Source organism: Saccopteryx bilineata, chromosome 1 (genome assembly GCF_036850765.1).
Source record: "Saccopteryx bilineata isolate mSacBil1 chromosome 1, mSacBil1_pri_phased_curated, whole genome shotgun sequence".
Classification (NCBI taxonomy): domain Eukaryota; kingdom Metazoa; phylum Chordata; class Mammalia; order Chiroptera; family Emballonuridae; genus Saccopteryx; species Saccopteryx bilineata.
In genome coordinates, this window is record NC_089490.1 from 408,336,248 (window position 1) to 408,356,682 (window position 20,435).

At 41.2% G+C, this 20,435-nt stretch overlaps 1 protein-coding gene and 1 long non-coding RNA gene across 5 annotated transcripts in view; one reads left to right on the forward strand and one right to left on the reverse strand.

Moving 5' to 3' along the window:
- Positions 1 to 20,435, forward strand: part of LOC136319146 (uncharacterized) — a 57,066-nt gene that overhangs the window by 31,618 nt on the left and 5,013 nt on the right. The gene's annotated exons all lie outside the window — the stretch shown is intronic.
- Positions 786 to 20,325, reverse strand: LOC136319144 (histone-lysine N-methyltransferase PRDM7-like). 4 transcript variants are annotated; one of them, XM_066252539.1, is made up of 7 exons: positions 20,249 to 20,325; positions 20,002 to 20,109; positions 16,977 to 17,077; positions 16,510 to 16,781; positions 16,060 to 16,127; positions 14,403 to 14,596; positions 786 to 898 (listed from the first exon to the last, which is right to left on the reverse strand). In XM_066252539.1, the coding sequence occupies exons 2-7, from the start codon at positions 20,019 to 20,021 to the stop codon at positions 801 to 803; spliced, it is 753 nt and encodes a 250-aa protein (XP_066108636.1). In that variant the 5' UTR covers positions 20,022 to 20,109; positions 20,249 to 20,325; the 3' UTR covers positions 786 to 800. The 4 variants fall into 4 exon arrangements, with proteins under 4 accessions (XP_066108636.1, XP_066108635.1, XP_066108637.1 ...); XM_066252538.1 differs by lacking the exon at positions 786 to 898 and adding an exon at positions 2,438 to 5,998; XM_066252540.1 differs by lacking the exons at positions 786 to 898; positions 14,403 to 14,596 and adding an exon at positions 5,798 to 5,995.

Here is a 20,435-nt window from a genome sequence, read left to right on the forward strand (position 1 = left end):
TAAGCATTATTACTGTTCCCTCTGTCTGTTTCTTGGTTTATTTTTTGGAAGTTTGGTAGAATGTGGTAGGGCTGCTAGTGATGTTTCTTTATTCTACATTTACACTGGTAATGAAATACATTTTGAAGCTCACTGCTTGGACTTAGGGAGTCATGAGATGTCCTTTATGGAGTCCTGCCTCTGTTTGCATTGTGAGTATCAGGTTCAGCTCCTGTATCTGTCATTTTGCAGGTGGGGTTTGTTGTTTGGCTCTTTGTCTGAAGTTTGGTTATAGGGTTGGGTAGAGATCAGGAGTCTGTCTCCAGGGTTTGTTGTTGAATCTGTATTCTGCTGTGCACCTGGGGACCCCTTGCATGTAGCCTCGTTTCCGAGTTCCAGTGTGGGGCCACAAGCAACTCCAGTTCTAGGACATGATGTATGGACTCTGGTGTTCAAGGTGCCGTGTCAGTTTCTGGCATTGTTGTGTCCTAGTCTCCGTTGGTTCTGTAGAGCAATGTTTGGTGTTCGGTGGGTGCTGAGTCTCCTTTTTGATTAGTCAGTTGGTCCATTGCTCAGTAGGAGTTGTCTATGGTCCATGGGGCCCTGATTTGTCTAAGGACTCTGGTGTCTGTTCAGTAATGATGTTGTATGGGGAAACAGAGCAAAACTAATGGGAGATTCTATTCTAGAAAACTTAGGATACTGCTCCAGGGAGAAGTCTCAAGGTTCCATTTAGTCATATTTGATAGAAGGCTCCAATATTTGTAGGCTTGATGGCACATTAGAGTACTCCATTGTGTTCTGAGATGTCCATCATCCCATCAGCCCTCTGCTTCAGGTTTGGGAGGAGATTTTCCAAGGCACTGCTGGTCATGTTTTGGGAAAGTGATAGAAAAATGGTTCCAGTGTAGGAGAGGCACTATGGGAGACAGAAATGGGTAGGAAACACTGTGAGGTGAAGAATTAGATTGTTGATGGTAAAAAAGTAGTCTTTTCTAGGTGAAAAATAGAAATATGGTTCGAAGAGATATCTGCATTTTTTAGTTTTCTGCCTTTCTGTTGAGAGAAATGCACTAGGCATGTTCCAGGTCTATCACAGATTTTTGCATTAAATATTTATATATTTTTAATTGATTTGAGAGAGAGAAGCATGAAATTATTTCTTGGTCACTTCTCTTAGGTGCTGAGACCTGTGACAAAACCCAAAACCTTGGCACACAGGGGGGACACTCCATGCACTGAGCCATCTGGTCAGGGCACCATAGTTTTTAAAAAATTATTCTCCTTCAGTAGATAAAATTATTTTAGAATTTTAATTACCATGTATGTTACAGGTTATTTAAAATTGTATTTTATAACTGTAAGTAAAAGGACTTCCTGGTTTATCTGTTAATAAGGATTTCAAGGTCAGTTGTCTTGAGAGGTGGAAACAGATTATATAATTTCAAATCTTTAAAGTTTGTTGTCACTTGCTTTATAGTGCAATATGGTCCCTTTTAAATGTGTCCTCAGTCTGTGTCACTGCTGTTAGGCTGTGTGCATTTTTGGGACAACACCTTGGTGGTAGTGAGTAGAAACAGGGGTGGGTACAGTGCATTATCTGTCAGTGGTTGTATTGCAGGAATCAAGGCAGGACAAAAACGCTCTGAAAACCTAATGAAGAAAGTAGAATTTATTTAGCTGGTGGAGCAGCATGATCCCCAAAGAGGAAACCAAACATGTGCTCCTCAAAGTTAGATATCTAACATCTTATATACCTTTTACAGAATACAAATATTCATGCAAGGGGCTCATGATCCCATTGTCTAGAGGTACATGTCACTCTCATGACTCCAGGATGGGAGGGTGAATTTAGGTGGAATCAGAGGATAAGTGTTGAAATTTTTAATTAAGGTATGTAAACATGGTTTTTTAAAAGCTTTGGAGAAAAGAAAAAGGGGTTTTCAGATAAGTTCTATCTTTCTTGCTTTGTGTATCAAGTGGCCCCAGGCACCTTTTCAGAGAACTATAGAAAGTAGTTAATCTAGAACTGTCTGACTCAGTTACCCATGCAGGTTCTCTTCTCTTGCATTCTTCTTGTTTTTTTCTCCTCAGTGAAGAGGGGGCCTGCACCTTCTTCCTCAGTTGATGCACTTACCTGCTTATGTTAACTAAGTTTTCTCTCTACTGGTTTTCTTTTTTTGTGGTAATCTACTGGTTCTGAAAGAGGTATTTTCTATCTTTAAATGAGAGATTTGGATGAAATCCATGGTTATGCCCTAGCCAGGAAGCTTAGTTAGTTAGAGCGTCATTGTGATACACCAAAGTTATAGGCTGAATCCTTAGTCAGGGGACATCTAAGAATTAATGAATGCATGAGAACATTGGTACTGTCATATTTAAATTTAGCAGTTCCAACAGATGTGAGTGCCATAATATAGTAGTCTGAATTTGCCATTTTCTAATCATATATCAGGCAGAGCTTATTTTTACAAGGTTAGGTACTTGGTCTTGTCAAATAAGAAACATGAAAACTGGGAGTTTTTAAGGAGTTTATCTGAGCCAAAATGACTTCAAATTTTTGGAATGAAGATCTTGAATCCTGCAGACTGATCATGTAGCAATTTCTGTTTTACTTATTTTTAACATTTATTTTAGAGAGTGGAGATAGAGAGAAGGGGGAAAAGCAGAAATTCCATATATGCCTTGATCTGGAGAGTATAATTCATTTTACTTTTTTTTTTTAAGATTTTATTTTATTCATTTTAGAGAGGAGAGAGAGAGAGAGAGAGAAGGGAGAGGAGCAGGAAGCATCAACTCCCATCAGTGTCTTCACCAGGCAAGCCCAGGGTTTTGAACCAGCAACCTCAGTAATCCAGGTCAATGCTTTATCCACTACACCACCACAGGTCAAGCCAAGTCATTTTATTTTATTCATGTTAGAGTTTGGAGACAGAAAACCAAAAATTTTTTTAGAAAGACAGAGAAAGGAACAGATAGTGACAAACAGGAAGGAAATGAGATAAGAAGCATTAATTCTTTGTTAGAGCACCTTAGTTGTTCATTGATTGCTCTCTCATATGTGCCTTGAGCAGGAGACTAAAGCACAAGTGACTCCTTGCTCAAGCCAGCAACATTGAACTTCAAGACAGTGACCATAAGATCATATCTATGATTCCACGCTCAAGCATACAACCCTGCACTCAAGCTGGTGAACCTGTGCTCAAGCCAGCAACCTTGGCGTTTTGAACCTGGGTCATCTCCATCCCATTCCAATGCTCTATGCACTGCACCACTGCTTGCTCAGGCACCATTTCCATTTTATAAATTAAAAAACAGGCAAAGAGGAGTTGAGAATCCTGCCTTAGGTCACAAAGCTGGTGAAGGCAGAGCTTAGATTGAAACCCACTAAGGAATGATCTAGAGTCCATGTGGTGTACACCATGAGATTCTCATTCTGAAGAAACAGTGAGGAGAGAGGGACACTAGCTGCCCAGTCTGAGCCAGGGACACGGACATGCACATGCACATATTCCTTCCTGGTTTTCACCAGAGACTACAGAGGTCAGAGAAAACCAGGACAGGAGCCAAGAAAAGCCAAGGGAGGAGGGTGGTGAGCCTACTAGGAGAGAAGCCTCCACTTCCCTGGAGTGAAGGAAATCCATTTCCCTGGTGAGTCTGTCTCAAATCCCTCTCCTGAGAAGTAACCTATGTAAACGGACTTCAGGTTTCTATGTTTTTTAGGGGTTGAGTTTCTGTGCTTGACAGTGTGAGTTCTCTGTGGCTCTCTGGAAACTCTCTGCTTTCAGTGATGGGGAGGGGAAGAATGAGGTATGTGAGCATCATAGTTTTATGAAGATTTATTAGAACAGGAGAATATTGGTGTTGACATTCCAATATCACTTGAACTATTTGCCGCTCACCTTTTGTCATGAAAGTGAAGAAGTTGTTTAGTTACTTCTATACTAATTAAAATCTTATAAGAATAAGGGGTCAGTAAACTTCCTATGAAGTCCTCTCAGAGCTGGGTTATGACCTGTGTAAGAGCTATGAATGTGGAGATGCAATTTAATGCTAATGATTCACTCACTCTCCTTGTAAACAAAGGGCTTCTTCCTTGAGTGTGTCCTCTGGAGTCTGAGGAGACTTGACTTCTGTGAAAAACCTCGCTCACACTTACTGCAACCATAGCACTTCTACACTGAGTGTGTTCTATGGTGTCTGAGATGTGACTTCTGTGAAAAGCATTGATTACATTTCCTGCAAACATAGGGCTTCTCCCCCGAGTGTATTCTCTGGTGTCTTAGGAGATCTGACTTTGGTGTAAAGCCTCATTCACACTCCCTGCAAACATAGGGCTTCTCCCCTGAGTGTGTTCTCTGGTGCGTGATGAGATATGACTTTTGTGTAAAGCCTCGCTCACACTTTGTTCAAGTATAGGGCTTCTCCCCTGAATGTGTTCTCTGGTGTGTGAGGAGATGTGCCTTCCTTGAAAAGCCTCGAATACACTCCCTGCAAACATAGGGCTTCTCCCCTGAGTGTGTTCTCTGGTGTGTGAGGAGAGTTGATTTCAGTGAAAAGCCTCGATTACACTCCCTGCAAACATAGGGCTTCTTCCCTGAGTGTGTTCTCTGGTGTGTGAGGAGAGTTGATTTCAGTGAAAAGCCTCGCTCACACTCCCTGCAAACATAGGGCTTCACCCCTGAGTGTATTCTCTGGTGCGAGAGGAGAGTTGATTTCAGTGAAAAGTCTCGATCACACTCCCTGCAAACATAGGGCTTCTCTCCTGAGTGTGTCCTCAGGTGTCCCAGGAGAACAGACTTCCATGTAAAGCGTCGCTCACACTCCCTGCAAACATACGGCTTCTCTCCTGAGTGTGTTCTCTGGTGTGAGAGGAGATTTGATTTCTGTGAAAAGCCTCGCTCACACTCCCTGCAAACATAGGGCTTCTCCCCTGAGTGTATCCTCTGGTGTGTGAGGAGAGTTGATTTCAGTGAAAAGCCTCGCTCACACTCCCTGCAAACATAGGGCTTCTCCCCTGAGTGTGTTCTCTGGTGTCTAAAGAGATTTGACTTTTGTGTAAAGCCTCGCTCACACTCCTTGCATACATAGGGTTTCTCCCCTGAGTGTGTTCTCTGGTGTATTAGGAGATATGACTTTCGTGTAAACCCTCGTTCACACTCCCTGCAAACATAGGGCTTCTCCCCTGAGTGTGTTCTTTGGTGTGTAAGATGTGACTTTTGTGTAAAGCCTTGTTCACACTCCCTGCAAACATAAGGCTTCTGAACTGAGTGTGTCCTTTGGTGTCTGAAGAGAGTTGACTTCTGTAAAAATCCTCGCTCACACTCCTTGCAAACATAGAGGTTCTTTCCAGAGTGTTTTCTCTGCTGTGTGAGAAGATGTGACTTCAGTGAAAAGACTTGTTCACACTCCCTGCAAACATTGGGCTTCTTCCTTGAGTGTGTCCTCTGGTGTCTGAGGAGGTCTGACTTTTTTGAAAAGCCTCGCTCACACTGCCTGCAAACATAGTTCTTCTCACCTGAGTGTGTTCTCTGGTTTTTGAGGAGATGTGACCCATCATCAAAGCCTTGCAGACAATCTCCATACTTGATAGCTTCATTTGTTGACATTACTACTCTCATAGACAGTTTTTCTGTGTCCACTGAATTCACTTTCTGGCCTCTGCTTGGTGCTTTCTGTATCATTCTCTCTTGCTCAATAGAGCTTTCCATGTGTCCTTTCGGAGGTTTGAAAAAGGCCCTTGAAATCCTCCTCTGCCTGTTTCTTTTAATCAAATGTTTGGACTTTTCTTTGACCTTTTGACCTTCAGCTTTGTCATTCCCGTTGTGTGTATCAGTATGAGGCTGCTGCTGATTTTCATCCTCTGGGTAAAGATCCTTTGATTGGAGGTGTTTTCTTGTAGATGTTAGAGTCAGAATATCAGAGGGGTGATTGTGTCCCACATGTTGACTGAGAAAGTTATGACTGGAGAAGGCCAGAGAGAAGGAAGCACATGGGTGTATCTCTGGCTGTGGTTCTGCTGAAAGAGAAAATTTTGGTCAGGACAGATGTTGACAAGGCTGCCTGGGTCATATGTTTTGTTAAGACCTGTCCCAGAAGTCATTCTTATGGGGTTGACAATGTATTCTCTTTCTCCCCCCACAAAGTTTTTTTTACAGTCTCTTCTCTCTTTTGATTTTTATGTAGTATATCTTCTTTAGAAATCCAGAAAACACATGCCAAGGTTTTTTTCTATGCATTGCCAGATGAGGGACTGTCAAGTAGCATCAGAGGCTCTTTCACCCCTTGTATGGTGGAACAATGCTGACATTTCCTATGTACATGTAGCTTTTAACACAGTTCTTTATAAAGACCACTGACTCCAACTAGGAATTGCTTCCATCATAGTTTTTGACAGATGAAAAACTAACAATATGTCCTTCCTCAAGCTTCACATCAAATATTCATACTTGATTTTATTCAGTGTCAGCCCATTTCATATACAATGAAAAGTCCTTTTTCAAAATATTTGCCCAATCATACTTTTTAAAAATTGATTCATTTTTGAGCAGAAAAGGAAGAGGAGGAAGAAAAAATAGAGGAGGAAGAGCAGAATGAGAAAAAAAAAGAAGAAAAAAGAGAGGCATTTATTCATTGTTCTGCCTAGACATGCAGTCATTGGTCATTTCTCGCATGTGCCCTGCCACAGGCTCAACCTTGGTATTACAGGTTGCAGCTCTAACCAACTGAGCTAACTAGCCAGGACTCACAATCATACTTCTTGCATGCCTGACTTCTATCCCTCTCCAGCTAATTCATAATCCTCTCTCTCGGAGATAAAGTAATCTCTGAGAGGATTCCCACTGAACTGTATTCTCCAAAAATTAACAAAGCAAACCTTAAAGAATAAGCCACCCTATAGGCAAGAACAGCACCATCATCCCACCTCACTCAGGAAAGTTTCCAGCATCTTAGCTCGAATCACAGCACTGTATTCCAGGCTTCTGGGCATCTATTGAACCTCTGCTCTTACCCTATATGCTATACAGAGGTGACCCTCAGAAAACAGGCCAATGCTTGTTTTCCTAGTGGGTAGAGTGTTGGCCCAGCATGTGAACGTCCAGGTTCAAACTTTGGTCAGTGCACACATGAAAAGTGACTATCTGCCCTGGCTGGGTGGCTCAGTGGTAGAATGTCAGCCTGGCGTGCAGGAGTCCCGAGTTTGATTCCCAGCCACGGCACACAGGAGAGGCACCCATCTGCTTCTCCACCACTCCCCACTTTTTTCTCTCTGTCTCTCTCTTCTCCTTCTGCAGCCAAAGCTCCAATGGAGCAAAGTTTGCCCGGGCACTGAGGATGGCTCTGTGGCCTCTGCCTCAGGTGCTGGACTGGCTGTGGTCACAACAGAGCAACACCCCAGATGGGCAGAGCATCACCCTCTGGTGGGCATGCTGGGCGGATCCTGGTTGGGTGCATGCATGAGTCTGTCTGACTGCCTCCCCGCTCTGTTTCTGGCTTTGGAAAAAGAAAAAAAAAGCGACTATCTGCTTCTCTTCTTTCTCTCTTCCCCTCCCACAGTCAGTGGCTTGATTGGTTCGATCATCAGCTCGATAGTTCAGTTGGTTCAAGTGTTGACCTCAGGTGCTGAGGATAACTTGGCTAGTCTGAGCATGGATCTCAGACTGAGGTTGCTGGGTGGATCCTGGTTGGAATCTATCTTTCTTCCTCTCACTTAAAAAAATTAAATTTCTTAAATTTTTTCCATCTTCATAAAAAGTTATGGTTAGTGCTGTGTTAAAAGGCTATCATATTCCTTGCTTATTGGTGAATGGCAGTTTCTTATTTCACCTGGAGCCTGGAGAATGGCAGGAGCAGTGAACAAACAGTATCAAAAGGGCTTAGGAAATCATTGGCTTCTCAAGAAATATTTGTCCTAGAGAGACCTGAAGATGGCAGCAGAGTAGGCAGATGCACAGACTCCCAGCTCACACCACCAAACTGGATTACAAATTAATTTAGGAACAATCAGTGTGAAAAACCAAATCTGGACAATAAGAACAGTTTCAAATAAGCCCCTTGCTGAGATCAGTAAACAAGACTACCACCAAGATAACTCAGAAAAAAACAAACAAATCAAGACTTCAAATTGGCTCGACTAGAAAAGCCAAACCTGACAGTGGATTACAAACAACAGCTGATAACAACTCAAGACCTAGAAATAACACAAATAAGAATTGTAGGCAGACAACACCAAACCTAGACTCAACCAGCTCTACAAACAACACACCCAAACACACAGACATAATGAGAAGACAGAAAAGTGCAATCCAAATGAAACCACAAGAGAAATCTCCAGAAAAGAAACTGAGTGATATGGAAAAAAACCAAACTGCCAGATACAGAGTTTAGAATAATGATTGTTAGGATGCTTAGGGATCTTAGAACAACAATGGATGGTCATTATGAACACCTAAATAAAGAGATAGCAAGTATAAATAAAACATTGAAATATTAAAAAAGAATCAGTTGTAGATGACAAATACAATATCAGAAATGAAGACCACAATAAAAGGAATTAAAAGCAGAATGGATGAAGTTGAGGGTTGAATCAGCAAGTTAGAAAACATGATAAATGAAGGCACAGAAGCAGAGCAGAAAAAAGAAAATAGACTCAAAGTCTGAGGTAACTCTAAGAGAGCTCTGTGATAACATGAAGAGAAATAACATTTGCATCATAGGGGTTCCTAAAGTAGAAGAGAAAGAACTAGGGATAGAAACTTTATTCAATCAAGTCATAGCTGAAAACATCCCTAAATTGATGCAAGCAAGAATTTCACAAGTTCAAGAAGCACAGAGAACTCCATTAAAGAGAAACCCAAAAAGACCTACACCAAGCCACATCATAATTAAAATGCCAAAGCTAAGCGATAAAAAGAAAATATTAAAAGCTGCTAAAGAAAAGAAGGCTATCACCTACAAAGGAGCCCCCAAAACAATTACATCCGAATTCTCAACAGAAACATTTGAGGCCAAAAGGGCATGGCAAGAAATATTCAAAGTAATGCAGAACAAGAGCCTACAACCAAGAATACTTTATCCAGCAAGGCTATCATTTAAAATTGAAGGAGAAATAAAAAGCTTTCCATACAAAAAAAAGAGAGAAAACAAAAAAAATTAGGCCCTGGCTGGATGGCTCGCTTGGCTGCAGCATTGTCTTGCAATTCAGAGGTGGCTGGTTCAGTCCTTGGCTGGGGCACATACAGAAACAGATTGATGCTTCTGTCTCCCCCTTACCCCCCTTCCTCTCTCTGAATTCAATAAAAATAAAAGATTAAAAAAATAGAAAAAAATAAAGACAAAAAAAAGGAAACAGAGAATATATATTTTTTAAACTTAGGAATTCATTACAAACAAACCAATGCTGCAGGAAATGTTAAGGGGTTTGTTGTAAACAGATTAAAGTGGGAAAAAGTTGATAGCAAAGAAGAAATACAGTTTTAAAGAATAAAATGGCAATAAACAACTACATATCAATAATAACCTTAAATGTAAATGGATTAAATGATCCAATCAAAAGACATAGGATAGCTGCATGGAAAAGAAAACAGGACCTGTACATATGCTGTCTACAAGAGACATGCCTTAGCCCCCTGGTGGGCATGCCATGTGGATCCAGTTGGGTGCATGCAGGAGTCTGTCTGACTGCCTCCCAGTTTCCAACTACAGAAAAATACAAGAAAAACAAACAAACAAAAAACAACAAAGAGACACACCTTAAAACAAAAGATGCACATAGACTGAAGGTAAAAGGATGGAAAAAAAATATTTCATGCAAATGAAAATGAAAAAAAAAACTGCGGTAGCAATACTAATATCAGACAAAATGGACTTTAAAACAAAGACTATAGTAAGAGATGAAGAAAGTCACTACATAATAATAAAGGGAGCAATCAAACAGGAAGATATAACCATCATAAATATCTATGCACCTAATATAGGAGCACCTAAATATATAAAGCAGACTTTGATGAATATAAAGGGTGAGATCAACAGCAATGCTATAATAGTAGGAGATTTCAAGTACCCCAATAACATCACTAGATAGATCCTCAAGAAAGAAAATTAACAAAGAAACCACAGACTTAAAGGACACACTAGATCAACTTGATTTAACAGATGTTTTTAGAACCATTCACCCTATGGCAGCAGAATATACATTCTTTTCAAGTGTTCATGGTACTTTCGCTAAGATAGACCACATGTTAATAAACAAAAGCAGTCTCAACAAATTTTAAAAGATTAAAATAATATCAAGCATTTTCTCTGATCACAATGGCAAGAAACTAGAAATCAACCACAACAGAAAAACTGAAAAATACTCAAACACATGAAAACTAAATAGCATGTTATTAAATAATGAATGGGTTAACAATGAAATCAAAGAAGAAATTAAAAAATTCCTAGAAACAAATGATAATGAGCAAACAACAACTCAAAATTTATGGGACACAGCAAAAGCAGTCCTGAGAGGGAAGTTTATAGCACTACAGGCATTCCTTAAGAAGCTTGCAAAAGCTGAAATAAACAACCTAACACTTCATCTAAAAGAACTAGAAAAAGAACAGCAAGTAAGGCCCAGAGGTAGTAGAAGGAAGAAAATAATAAAGATCAGAGCAGAAATAAATTACATAGAAGCTAAAGAAACAATATGGAGGATCAATGAAACCAAGAGCTGGTTCTTTGAAAGGGTAAACAAGATTGATGAACCTTTAACAAGACTCACCAAAAAAAGAAGAGAGAAAACTCAAATAAATAAAATTAGAAATGAGAGTGGAGAAATAACAACTGACACAACAGAAATACAAAATATTGTTAAAAAAAAAACACTATGAAGAACTGTATGCCAAAATATTAAACAACGTAGGTAAAATGAACAAATTTCTTGAAACATATAATCTTCCAAAAATCAATTTGGAAGAATCAGAAAACCTAAAAAGATCAATTACAACAAAAGAGATGAAAACACTTAACACAAAGCTCCCAAAAAACAACACTCCTGGGCCTGATGGCTTCACTGGTGAATTCTACCAAATATTCAAAGAAGAACTAACTCCTATCCTTCTCAAGCTATTTCAAAAAATTCAGGAGGACAAAACACTTCCAAGTTCCTTTTATGAGGCGAGAATAATTCTGATTCCAAAACCAGGCAAAGACAACACAAAGAAAGAAAATTATAGGCCAATAACCCTGATGAATTTAGATGCTAAAATCCTCAACAAAATATTAGCTAACCAGATCCAGCAATACTGAAAAAAATCATACATCATGATCAAGTGGGATTTATTCTGGGGAGGCAAGGATTGTACAACATTCTTAAATCAATTAATGTGATTCACCACATAAAAAAAAGGAAGGAAAAAAACTACATGATAATTTCAGTCAATGCAGAAAAAGCATTTGATAAAATTCAGCACCCATTTATGATCAAAACTCTTAGCAAAGTGGGAATACATGGAACATACCTCAACATGATAAAGGCCATCTGTGACAAACCCACAGCCAACATTATAATTAATGGACAAAAATTAAAAGCAATTCCCCTAAAATCAGGAACAAGGCAGGGGTGCCCCCTTTCACCACTCTTATTCAACATAGTACTGAAATTCCTAGCTACAGCAATCAGACAAGAAGAAGAAATAAAAGGCATCCAAATTGGAAAAGAAGAAGTAACACTATCATTATTTGCAGATGATATGAAACTGTATATAGAAAACCCTATAGTCTCAGTCAAAAAATGACTGGACCTAATAAACAAATTCAGCAAGGTGGCAGGATATAAAATTAATACACAGAAATCAGAGGTATTTTTATACACGAAAAATAAACTGTCAGAAAGAGAAATTACGGAAACAATCCCCTTCACTATCGTAACCAAAAAACTAAACTACCTAGGAGTAAATTTAACCAAGGAGGTTAAAGACTTGTACACAGAAAATTATAAAACATTAATAACAGAAAACAAGGAAGACACAAACAAGTGGAAGCATATACTGTGCTCATAATTAGGAAGAATAAGCATAATCAAAATGTCTATATTACCCCAAACAATTTATAAATTCAATGCAATACCACTTAATATACAAATAACATACTTCAAAGATATAAAACACATATTCCAAAAATTTATATGGAACCAAAAAAGAACACGAATAGCCTCAGCAATCTTGAAAAAGAAGAATAAAGTGGGAGGTATCACACTTCCTGATATCAAGTTATACTACAAGTCCATTGTACTCAAAACAGCCTGGTACTGGCATAAGAACAGCCATATAGATCAATGGAAGAGAACAGAGAACCCAAAAATAAACCCACATTTTTATGGCCAATTAATATTTGAAAAAGGAGGTAAGAGCATACAGTAGAGTAAAGACAGTCTCTTTAACAAATGGTGTTGGGAAAACTGGACAGCTACCTGTAAAAAAATGAAACTAGACCACCAACTTACACCATACACAAAAATAAACTCAAAATGGATAAAGGACTTAAATGTAAATCGTGAAACCATAAGTATCCTAGAAGAAAACTTAGGCAGTAAGCTCACTGACATCTATCATTGCAGTATCTTTGCAGATTTATCTCCACAGGCAAATGAAATAAAAGATAGGATGAACAAATGAGACTATATCAAACTAAAAAGCTTTTGCACAACTAAAGACAATATGAACAGAATAAAAAGACAAACCACACAATGGGAGAACATATTCGACAATACATCTGATAAGGGATTAATGACCAAAATTTATAAAGAACTTGTAAAACTCAACACCAGGAAGACAAACATTATCCAATCAAAAATGGGCACAAGAAATGAACAGACACTTCTCCAAAGAGGACATACAGATGGCCAATAGACAAATTAAAAAAATGTTCAACATCACTAATCATTAGAGAAATGCAAATTAAAACCACAATGAGATACCACCTCACACCAGTCAGAATGGCGCAAACAACACATGATAGGTCCTGGCGCAGATATGGAAAAAGGGACACCCCTCCTTCACTGCTGGTGGGAATGCAGACTGGTGCAGCCATTGTGGAAAACAGTATGGAGATTCCTCAAAAAATTAGAAATGGAACTGCCCTTTGACCCAGCCATCCCACTTATAGAAATATATCCCAAGGACACCATATCACCAACTGAAAAAAAGAAATGCACCCCCATGTTGATGGTAGCATTGTTCACAATATCGAAGATCTGGAAACAGCCCAAGTGTCCATCAATATACGAGTGGATTAAAAAGCAGTGGTACATATATACAATGGAATACTATGGGGCTATGAAAAAGAAGGAATTATTACCTTTTGCAACAATATAGAGGGACCTGGAAACTATTTTGTTGAGTGAAATAAGCCAGGCAGAGAAAGAAAAATATCATATGACCTCACTCATTTGAGGAATCCAAGAATAATGTGAACTGAGGAATGGAATAGAGACAGAGGAGGGATCAAAGGGACCAGAGGAAAAGAGGACAGAGGGAAAGGGGATAATAGGATGGGATAAACCTGAACAGAAGGGGGAGGGCACTTTAGGGAGGGGGCAAGGAAGATGTTGAGGGGAATGGGAGGAGGGGAGACGCATTCGGGGTGACCCTAGAATCTATGTAAACACAAAATGGCCTTTTAGTTGTGTAGCCAAAGACATTTAGTATCTTCTGGTTTTTTAAGATGTTGTACCATTTTATAAGAGGAATATTATTTTTTTAATTGTTTGGCAAAACTTTTGACAAAATACCTTCTAAAGCAGCCGCAGCTTATAAAGATAATGTCAACACTACAGTGATCATTTTTTCCCAGACAAAATGAGGTGTGAATTTGTCATGTTAAATTGAAATGAGTAACAAAATGTATCCACTTCCAGTTTTCCTTTTTTGAGTTTTAGAGAATTGAAAGTTTTATTTTATTATATTTTAAAATAATTTCTACATGTGATCCGTGAGACTGACTGTAATTCCAGTGTTTAATTTTCTATGGACAGACTTGATAAACTGGACACCTTGCAGTAGGATTACCCCAATTATAGTGTCAGGATTTTAGCTGTACCAGAGGCCTTTATGTGCTACACATAATTTGTATGAAGTTTTATATGTGCACATTGGGTACATAAACAGTTCTCCATTTTTCTAAGAAAATGCAATAAATGTAGCATTGTGAATAAATATAACTTTTATAATCTTTAAAAAAAACTCCACAATTAATTAAATTTAAAAAAATAAAGAAGAAAAAAAAAGTAAAAAATATAAAAATTTCTCCTAAGAATCAAAGGAAATGAATCTTTAATTTCTGAACCATCTGATTCAAAATCTTACTGACTTTAGAGTATACCATGAACAGTTCTAAGGTGAGTTCTCTTTTTTCTTTCCATTTTGAAGAACAGTTGTGCCCACCTCTAGCTGCTGAGAGCTCTCTCTTCTGCTTGCTTTCATAGTTGATGCCCAGCTTCTGGCCATACTCGTCACCATACCAGACTAGCAGCTCACAGTCTGGCTTGATGACCTGGCAAGTTCGGTAGAAAATCTGCCTGCGATACTGAAAGGCCACCAGGTTCTGCTCTTCATCATCCCGGGCAAAGTTCACATACCTGGGATTGAGGCAGGTGAAAGAAAAGAAACACACAGGCGACGAGTTCCTATTACCTCTCAGATCCATGACCAGCTCTGCACCTGACACTCAGGCTCTGATGTCACCCACTCCCACAGTGCTCCCGGAGAACCTTCTGTTCAATGTCTGAGCCTCTCTCAATGTCATACTACTTCCTATCTCCAGGTCCTGCTTACAGTGATCATCCTGCCTAATACCATTTTCCAAAGCCAATTCCAGATGTAACCTCCACCCTGATTGGCCATAAAACCCAGTGAACTCTAGCTTCTTTAAACTAACTCAGGTCCTGTTTATATCACAGAACTTGCTACTTGATGTTGAACTCTGTGTCTAGATTAGTTCACATCATTCAATAATCAGCCCAAGTCCATCTTTTCTTGAGAGGCCTTTCTCCATTCTCCTCACATTTTATTTAGGTAGCATTTGATGCCTCACTAGGTTCCCATAAAAACCTGGAGGTCTTCCTGCCCCACTGAATTAGAAGTGGAGAGGCAGGCAGATAGACAGAATCCTGCATGTGCCTGACTGGGATCCACCTGGCATGCCCACTGGGGGTGATGCTCCGCTGCAACTTGAGCCATTCAATTGCCTGAGGCAAAGGCCATGGAGCCATCCTCAGTGCTGGGGCCTACTTTGCTCCAATATAGCCTTGGCTGTGGGAGGGGAAGAGAGAGAGAGAAATAAGGGAGAGGGGCAGGGTAGAGAAGCAGATAAGCACTCCTGTGTGCCCTGGCTGAGAATCAAACCATGGACTTCCACAGTCGGACTGACGCTCTACCTCTGATCCAACTGACCAGGGCTTGGAGGTCTCTTTGTCTTAGCAAAATCATAAAGAACAATAATAGCTTATTCACATTCTGTAGCCTCTGATAAAAGAGCCCCTCAGGGAAGTGGCCCATGATCATTGCTCTGCAGGCTTCAGAACTCAGTTCTAGTTAGAAGTGAGGGTGGGATAATTTGCTGCCCTCACAGGTTTAGGCTATCCTTGGTTTGGGTATCCTGGCACTGTACACTTCTCAAAAAATAGAAAAATTATAGTTAAATATTTCTAAAATCAATTGTTTCACTCTTTCTCCAATTAGTCCTCCATAAGAAGATGATCTCCATATAATCTAAGTAATGAATACCTTCCTCTAAACTGGAATATAGTAAGGGCTTAAATAATGTTCATTACATTAATTAAAGTGTAATCCAGGTTATCAAAATTTTTTTCCAGTGCCTAAATTTTGTCCAGCATACAGAATTATATTTTGAGGGCATATACTATATTTTTGTCTCCTTTTTCTGCTAAATACCTCTTGCTTTGAGAGAGCACCAAGTGGAGAAAAAAGAGGAACAGAGGATTGAGGGAGACCGCTGAGGGAGGCATGATGAGAAGGAAAGATGTATGGGCCTGAGAGGGATGAGTGTTCTCCGTGACTCCAGGAAAGTTATTGGCCTTACCTCATCCAGTTGGCCCAGGATTCATCCTTCCCATCCACATACTCATGGCAGTTTCTCCCTTTGGTGATCTGTGTTTTAGGAAGAAAATATAAAGGCTTTTTATAGATGTGGAGGTAATAGAAGAATTATTTTACTCTACTGTCAACAAAGCTCTTTCAGCTTGCATGCATTGCCACTCATGACCACATGATATTTTTCTTTACTCATTACATCTGAGTTGACCTGTCCACTCAGGGCTGGGAGGAGGCATTCCTTTGTGTCTGTACCACTTTGCTCCCATTTAACTTGTGATCCTCAACAGGAGCTCCATGGTCTGAAAAGTCCACTCCATACCCAGAGCTAACCAGATTGTCTCCATCCATGTCCTAGTATGTAGAAGAGCAGGTCCCACCAAGCCATGGGAGGGATGTGGGAAGCCACAAGATAGGGGAAGAGGTAAATACTTCTCACCTGCCAGGAGTATCCGTTGTTGCCTGCCTCTTCATCTTCTGTGATCTGGCCCTTATAAGGGCCAAAGTGCAGACCCACTGGCAGAGCAGATGCCTCGTTCCACACTCCAAGTCCAGCCTCAGGGATGCCCGATGCTCTGATTCTCAACCCAGGGGGCAGAGTGAGGGCTGCGTGGTTTGGATGCCCCTTATCTACTGTGCTGTCTTTTACAAATGTAGGGGGCCCATGCACGTCACAACTGTCAATGAAGAAGTTCTGACACTTCTCACAATCTGGGGGTGAGAGCAACAGGGATTAGGGAAAGTGTAGTGCATGTTCCTGGACATATAGAGCTTCAGAGAGAGCCCAGGCACTCACATCATTGAGCCTCAATTCTGCAGTGCAGATCCCTAGGGGAACGGAATGCTCTAAGGGCCAAGATGAAATTATTGTATGAAGACATAACATGCTTTGTGAGGGTCACTTACAGAGGTAGTCATCATCCTGGGGCTCGCTGACCTCTTGGTACACATGGCCTTTTCTTTTTCGTAGGTTATACATCTTTACTTCAGTCTCCTTTCTCCTGGTTCTAAGTTGGAGAAGAGTGAGGTTGGTGGACTCTGGAGTGTTAAGTCTCTATTTTGTCAGAACACACACAATCTCCTCCCATCAAATTATCACCTGTCCTTCTATATACTCTGGTATATTTTTTTGTCAACTATTGGCTCAGAGAGCCTCTATAACAGTAAGCCTCTACACTGACTACAGATGGTCAATTCAATTTTTGATTCTAGATCTTCCCATTATGAGGTATAACTTACCAACATTTAGTTATTCATAAAATATTTATTAAGGACACAGTATATGTAAGGTATTGAGGAAAGGCCATGTATACAACACCAACAGCGTATGGTCGCTATTATCAGAGATGTATCTATTGGACAACTGGTGTCAGTGCTTTTACATTGAATTTATGCCCTAGCCAGTGGCTCAGTGGATAGAGCATTGGCCTAGCATATGTTTCAGCTTTAGTTCCAATCAGGGTACTTAGGAGAAGTGACCATCTCCTTGTCTACCTCTCTCTCTCCCTTCTTTTCCTGCAGCCAGTGACTCAACTGGTTGTAGCATTGGCCCTGGGCACTGAGGACGGCTCAGTTAGCTGGAGCACATCATCCTGAGGTGCTAAGAAACAGCTCAGTACTCGAGAATTGGGGTTGCTGGGTAGATCCTGGTAAGAGTGCATATGGGAGTCAGCCTCACTATCTCCCCTCGTCTTACCTAAAAAATAAATAAATACATACACAAATAAGTAAATTGAATTGAATATTGTCAAAGAATATATGCACGTATCTTTACCTTACACATTAGCATTCAAGAGCTCAGAGAATCTGTAAGATTTGCCCAAAGCTCCAGTGCTAAATTCACTCTCAGTTTAGTAGAGCTTAAATCCAGGCCTATCCAAAGTCCACCCCACATACCTAGGCCATACTTATTAGCCTTTCTAGAGGACTGAGAGGAACTGAAATCTACAATTAATTTTCTCTTACCCAATTTTCACCTAGAGTGTTGTCCAGAGGGTCTTGCTTCTCCAGAATGGACTGTGATGCTGAGGACCCAGGTTTGAAACCCCGAGGCTGCTGGCTTCAGTGCAGGCTAATCTGGCTTTTGTGCAGGCTCACCAGCTTGAGCACAGGGTTGCCGGCTTGAGTGTGGGATTATAAGCATGACCCCATGGTTGCTGGCCTAGTCCAAGGTAGCTGGCTTGAGCAAGGAATCACTCACTCTGCTGTAGCCTCCCAGTCAAGGCACATATGAGAAAGCAATCAATGAACAACTAAGGAGCTACCATGAAGAATTGATGCTTCTCATCTCTCTCCATTTGAGCCAGTCTGTCCCTGTCTGTCCCTCCTTCTCTCTCTATCTCTCACTAAAATAAAAAAGAAAAAGAAAAAAAATGGCTATTTATGTCAAAAATATAGTAAAGGTCACTTAACTGGGCAGAAAGTCCATTTCTTTAACATAATACTTTCTCCTTTCTGTCTTCTTTTTAAAATTTTTTTTTAAATTTGCCTAGCCTGTGATGGCACAGTGGATACAGCAGTGACCTGGAACACTAAAGTCACCAGTTTGTAACCCCAGGCTTGCCTGCTCAAGGCACATACAAGAAGCAACTACTACACGTTGATACTTTCTGCTCCTCTGCCTCCTCCTTCTTTCTTTCTCTCTCTCTCTCACTCTTCTCTCTGAAATCAATAAATTAAATATTTTTATTGACTTTAGAGAGAGAGGAGGGAAGAGGGTGAGAGAAAAACATTAATTTGTTGTTGCACTCATTTATGCAACTAGTAGTTGATTATTCTTTCTTTTTTCTTTTGTTTTTAGCTAGAGAGGCAGAAAGACAGGAAGGGAGAAGGATGATTAGCATCAACTTACAGCTGCAGCATCTTGGTTGTTCATTGATTGCTTTCTCATACGTGCCTTGACCAGGGGACTCTAGCTCAGCCAGTGACCTCTTGCTCAAACCTGCAACCTTGGGCTCAAGTCAGTGACCATGGGGTCACATCCACGATTTCACGCTCAAGCCAGCAACCCCACACTCAAACTGGTGAACCCATCCTTAAGCCACAACCTTGGGGTTTGGAAGCTGAGTCCTCATCGTCCCAGGTTGATGCTCTATCCTCTGTGCTACCACCTGGTCAGGCTTCAGTGGTTGATTATTATATGGGCCTTGACTGGACATCAAACCCACAACCTTGGTGTATGGGGACGACTCTCTAACAAATTAAGCAACTTGGCCAGGGCTCCTTTCTGTCTTCTTGTTTCAGAGTGGCCTTGTCCAGTCTAATGGTACAGTGACCACCTTGCCTCCTTTCCTTCTTATCCTTTCACCTTTACACATTTAACCGTCCTTGCCCTTCCTTAATCATCAGAGTCTGGTCAGCACCAGTCTTGGCAACAGAGCCTCAGGTCTGTGGACCACAGAAACCATTTGGGTCAAGTTAGAGATCACATCTGGACTTGAGCTGTGTTTCAATGCTAGACCCATGAACGCAGAAGGACCTTACTGACCACACCCTCATGAAACCAGACACACTGAAGAGACGGCTGACACAGGGCCTGATACAATGGTCCCTACCCTGGCCCACAACCCCAGCTGCCTTAATCACCATGATTAATTTTTTTCTTGTCTGCAATGTGGCCGGCACCACCCAGGTAGCCCTGTCCTGGAGCACTGCTCACCGGCCAGACCTTCCTCCTCCTCTTGTGATAATGAATTGTTTCTTACATGCTTTTATACTTTTATACTGTTCTTGCTCATTAACACATCTATAAATACGTGTAATTATTTACATATGGAAGCAGTGTAGCAAATCGCCCCTTACTGCACAAGGCACTGTTTGCATCTCGCTTGTTTGCTAAACGCAAGCTCTGTCCCTCGTTAGCTGTTGAGACGCCGGGGACCTGACCCCGGGTGGGTTTCTAAAGGGCAGCACCATGCCTGTGGCCCCTCACCTCGCTGCCTCCGAGTCCATTCTTCATGCGAGTCCTCAGTGTCGTCCGCCGGGGGTCTGGTGGCCTGCTGGCGGTGAACCAGGAAAGCGGTCAGAGGTGCTCTGAGGCCTGGGGATAAACAAAATCGTGGTCCGCAAAGTGAAGCGCTTGAAGGAGCAGCCTGGACACTCGGCTGCCCCCTGTGCCGCCCGCGGTCCCCGCCCGGTTCCCGCACCCCCATCCCCGCCGGGTTCCCGCGCCCCGTCACCTGTGCGCAGCAGCGCGTCCGAGTTCCTCTCCACGTTGCGGCATCGCGTCATCCCCTAGTCGCCCATGGCGGCCACTCCTCCCAGAAGAATTAGTCGCGGATGTTCCTGATTGCGCGGGGGTGGGGGGGGGAGGGGAGATGCGGCCACGTGACCCCTCGCAGTGGCCGTAGGACCCGTGACCCCTCG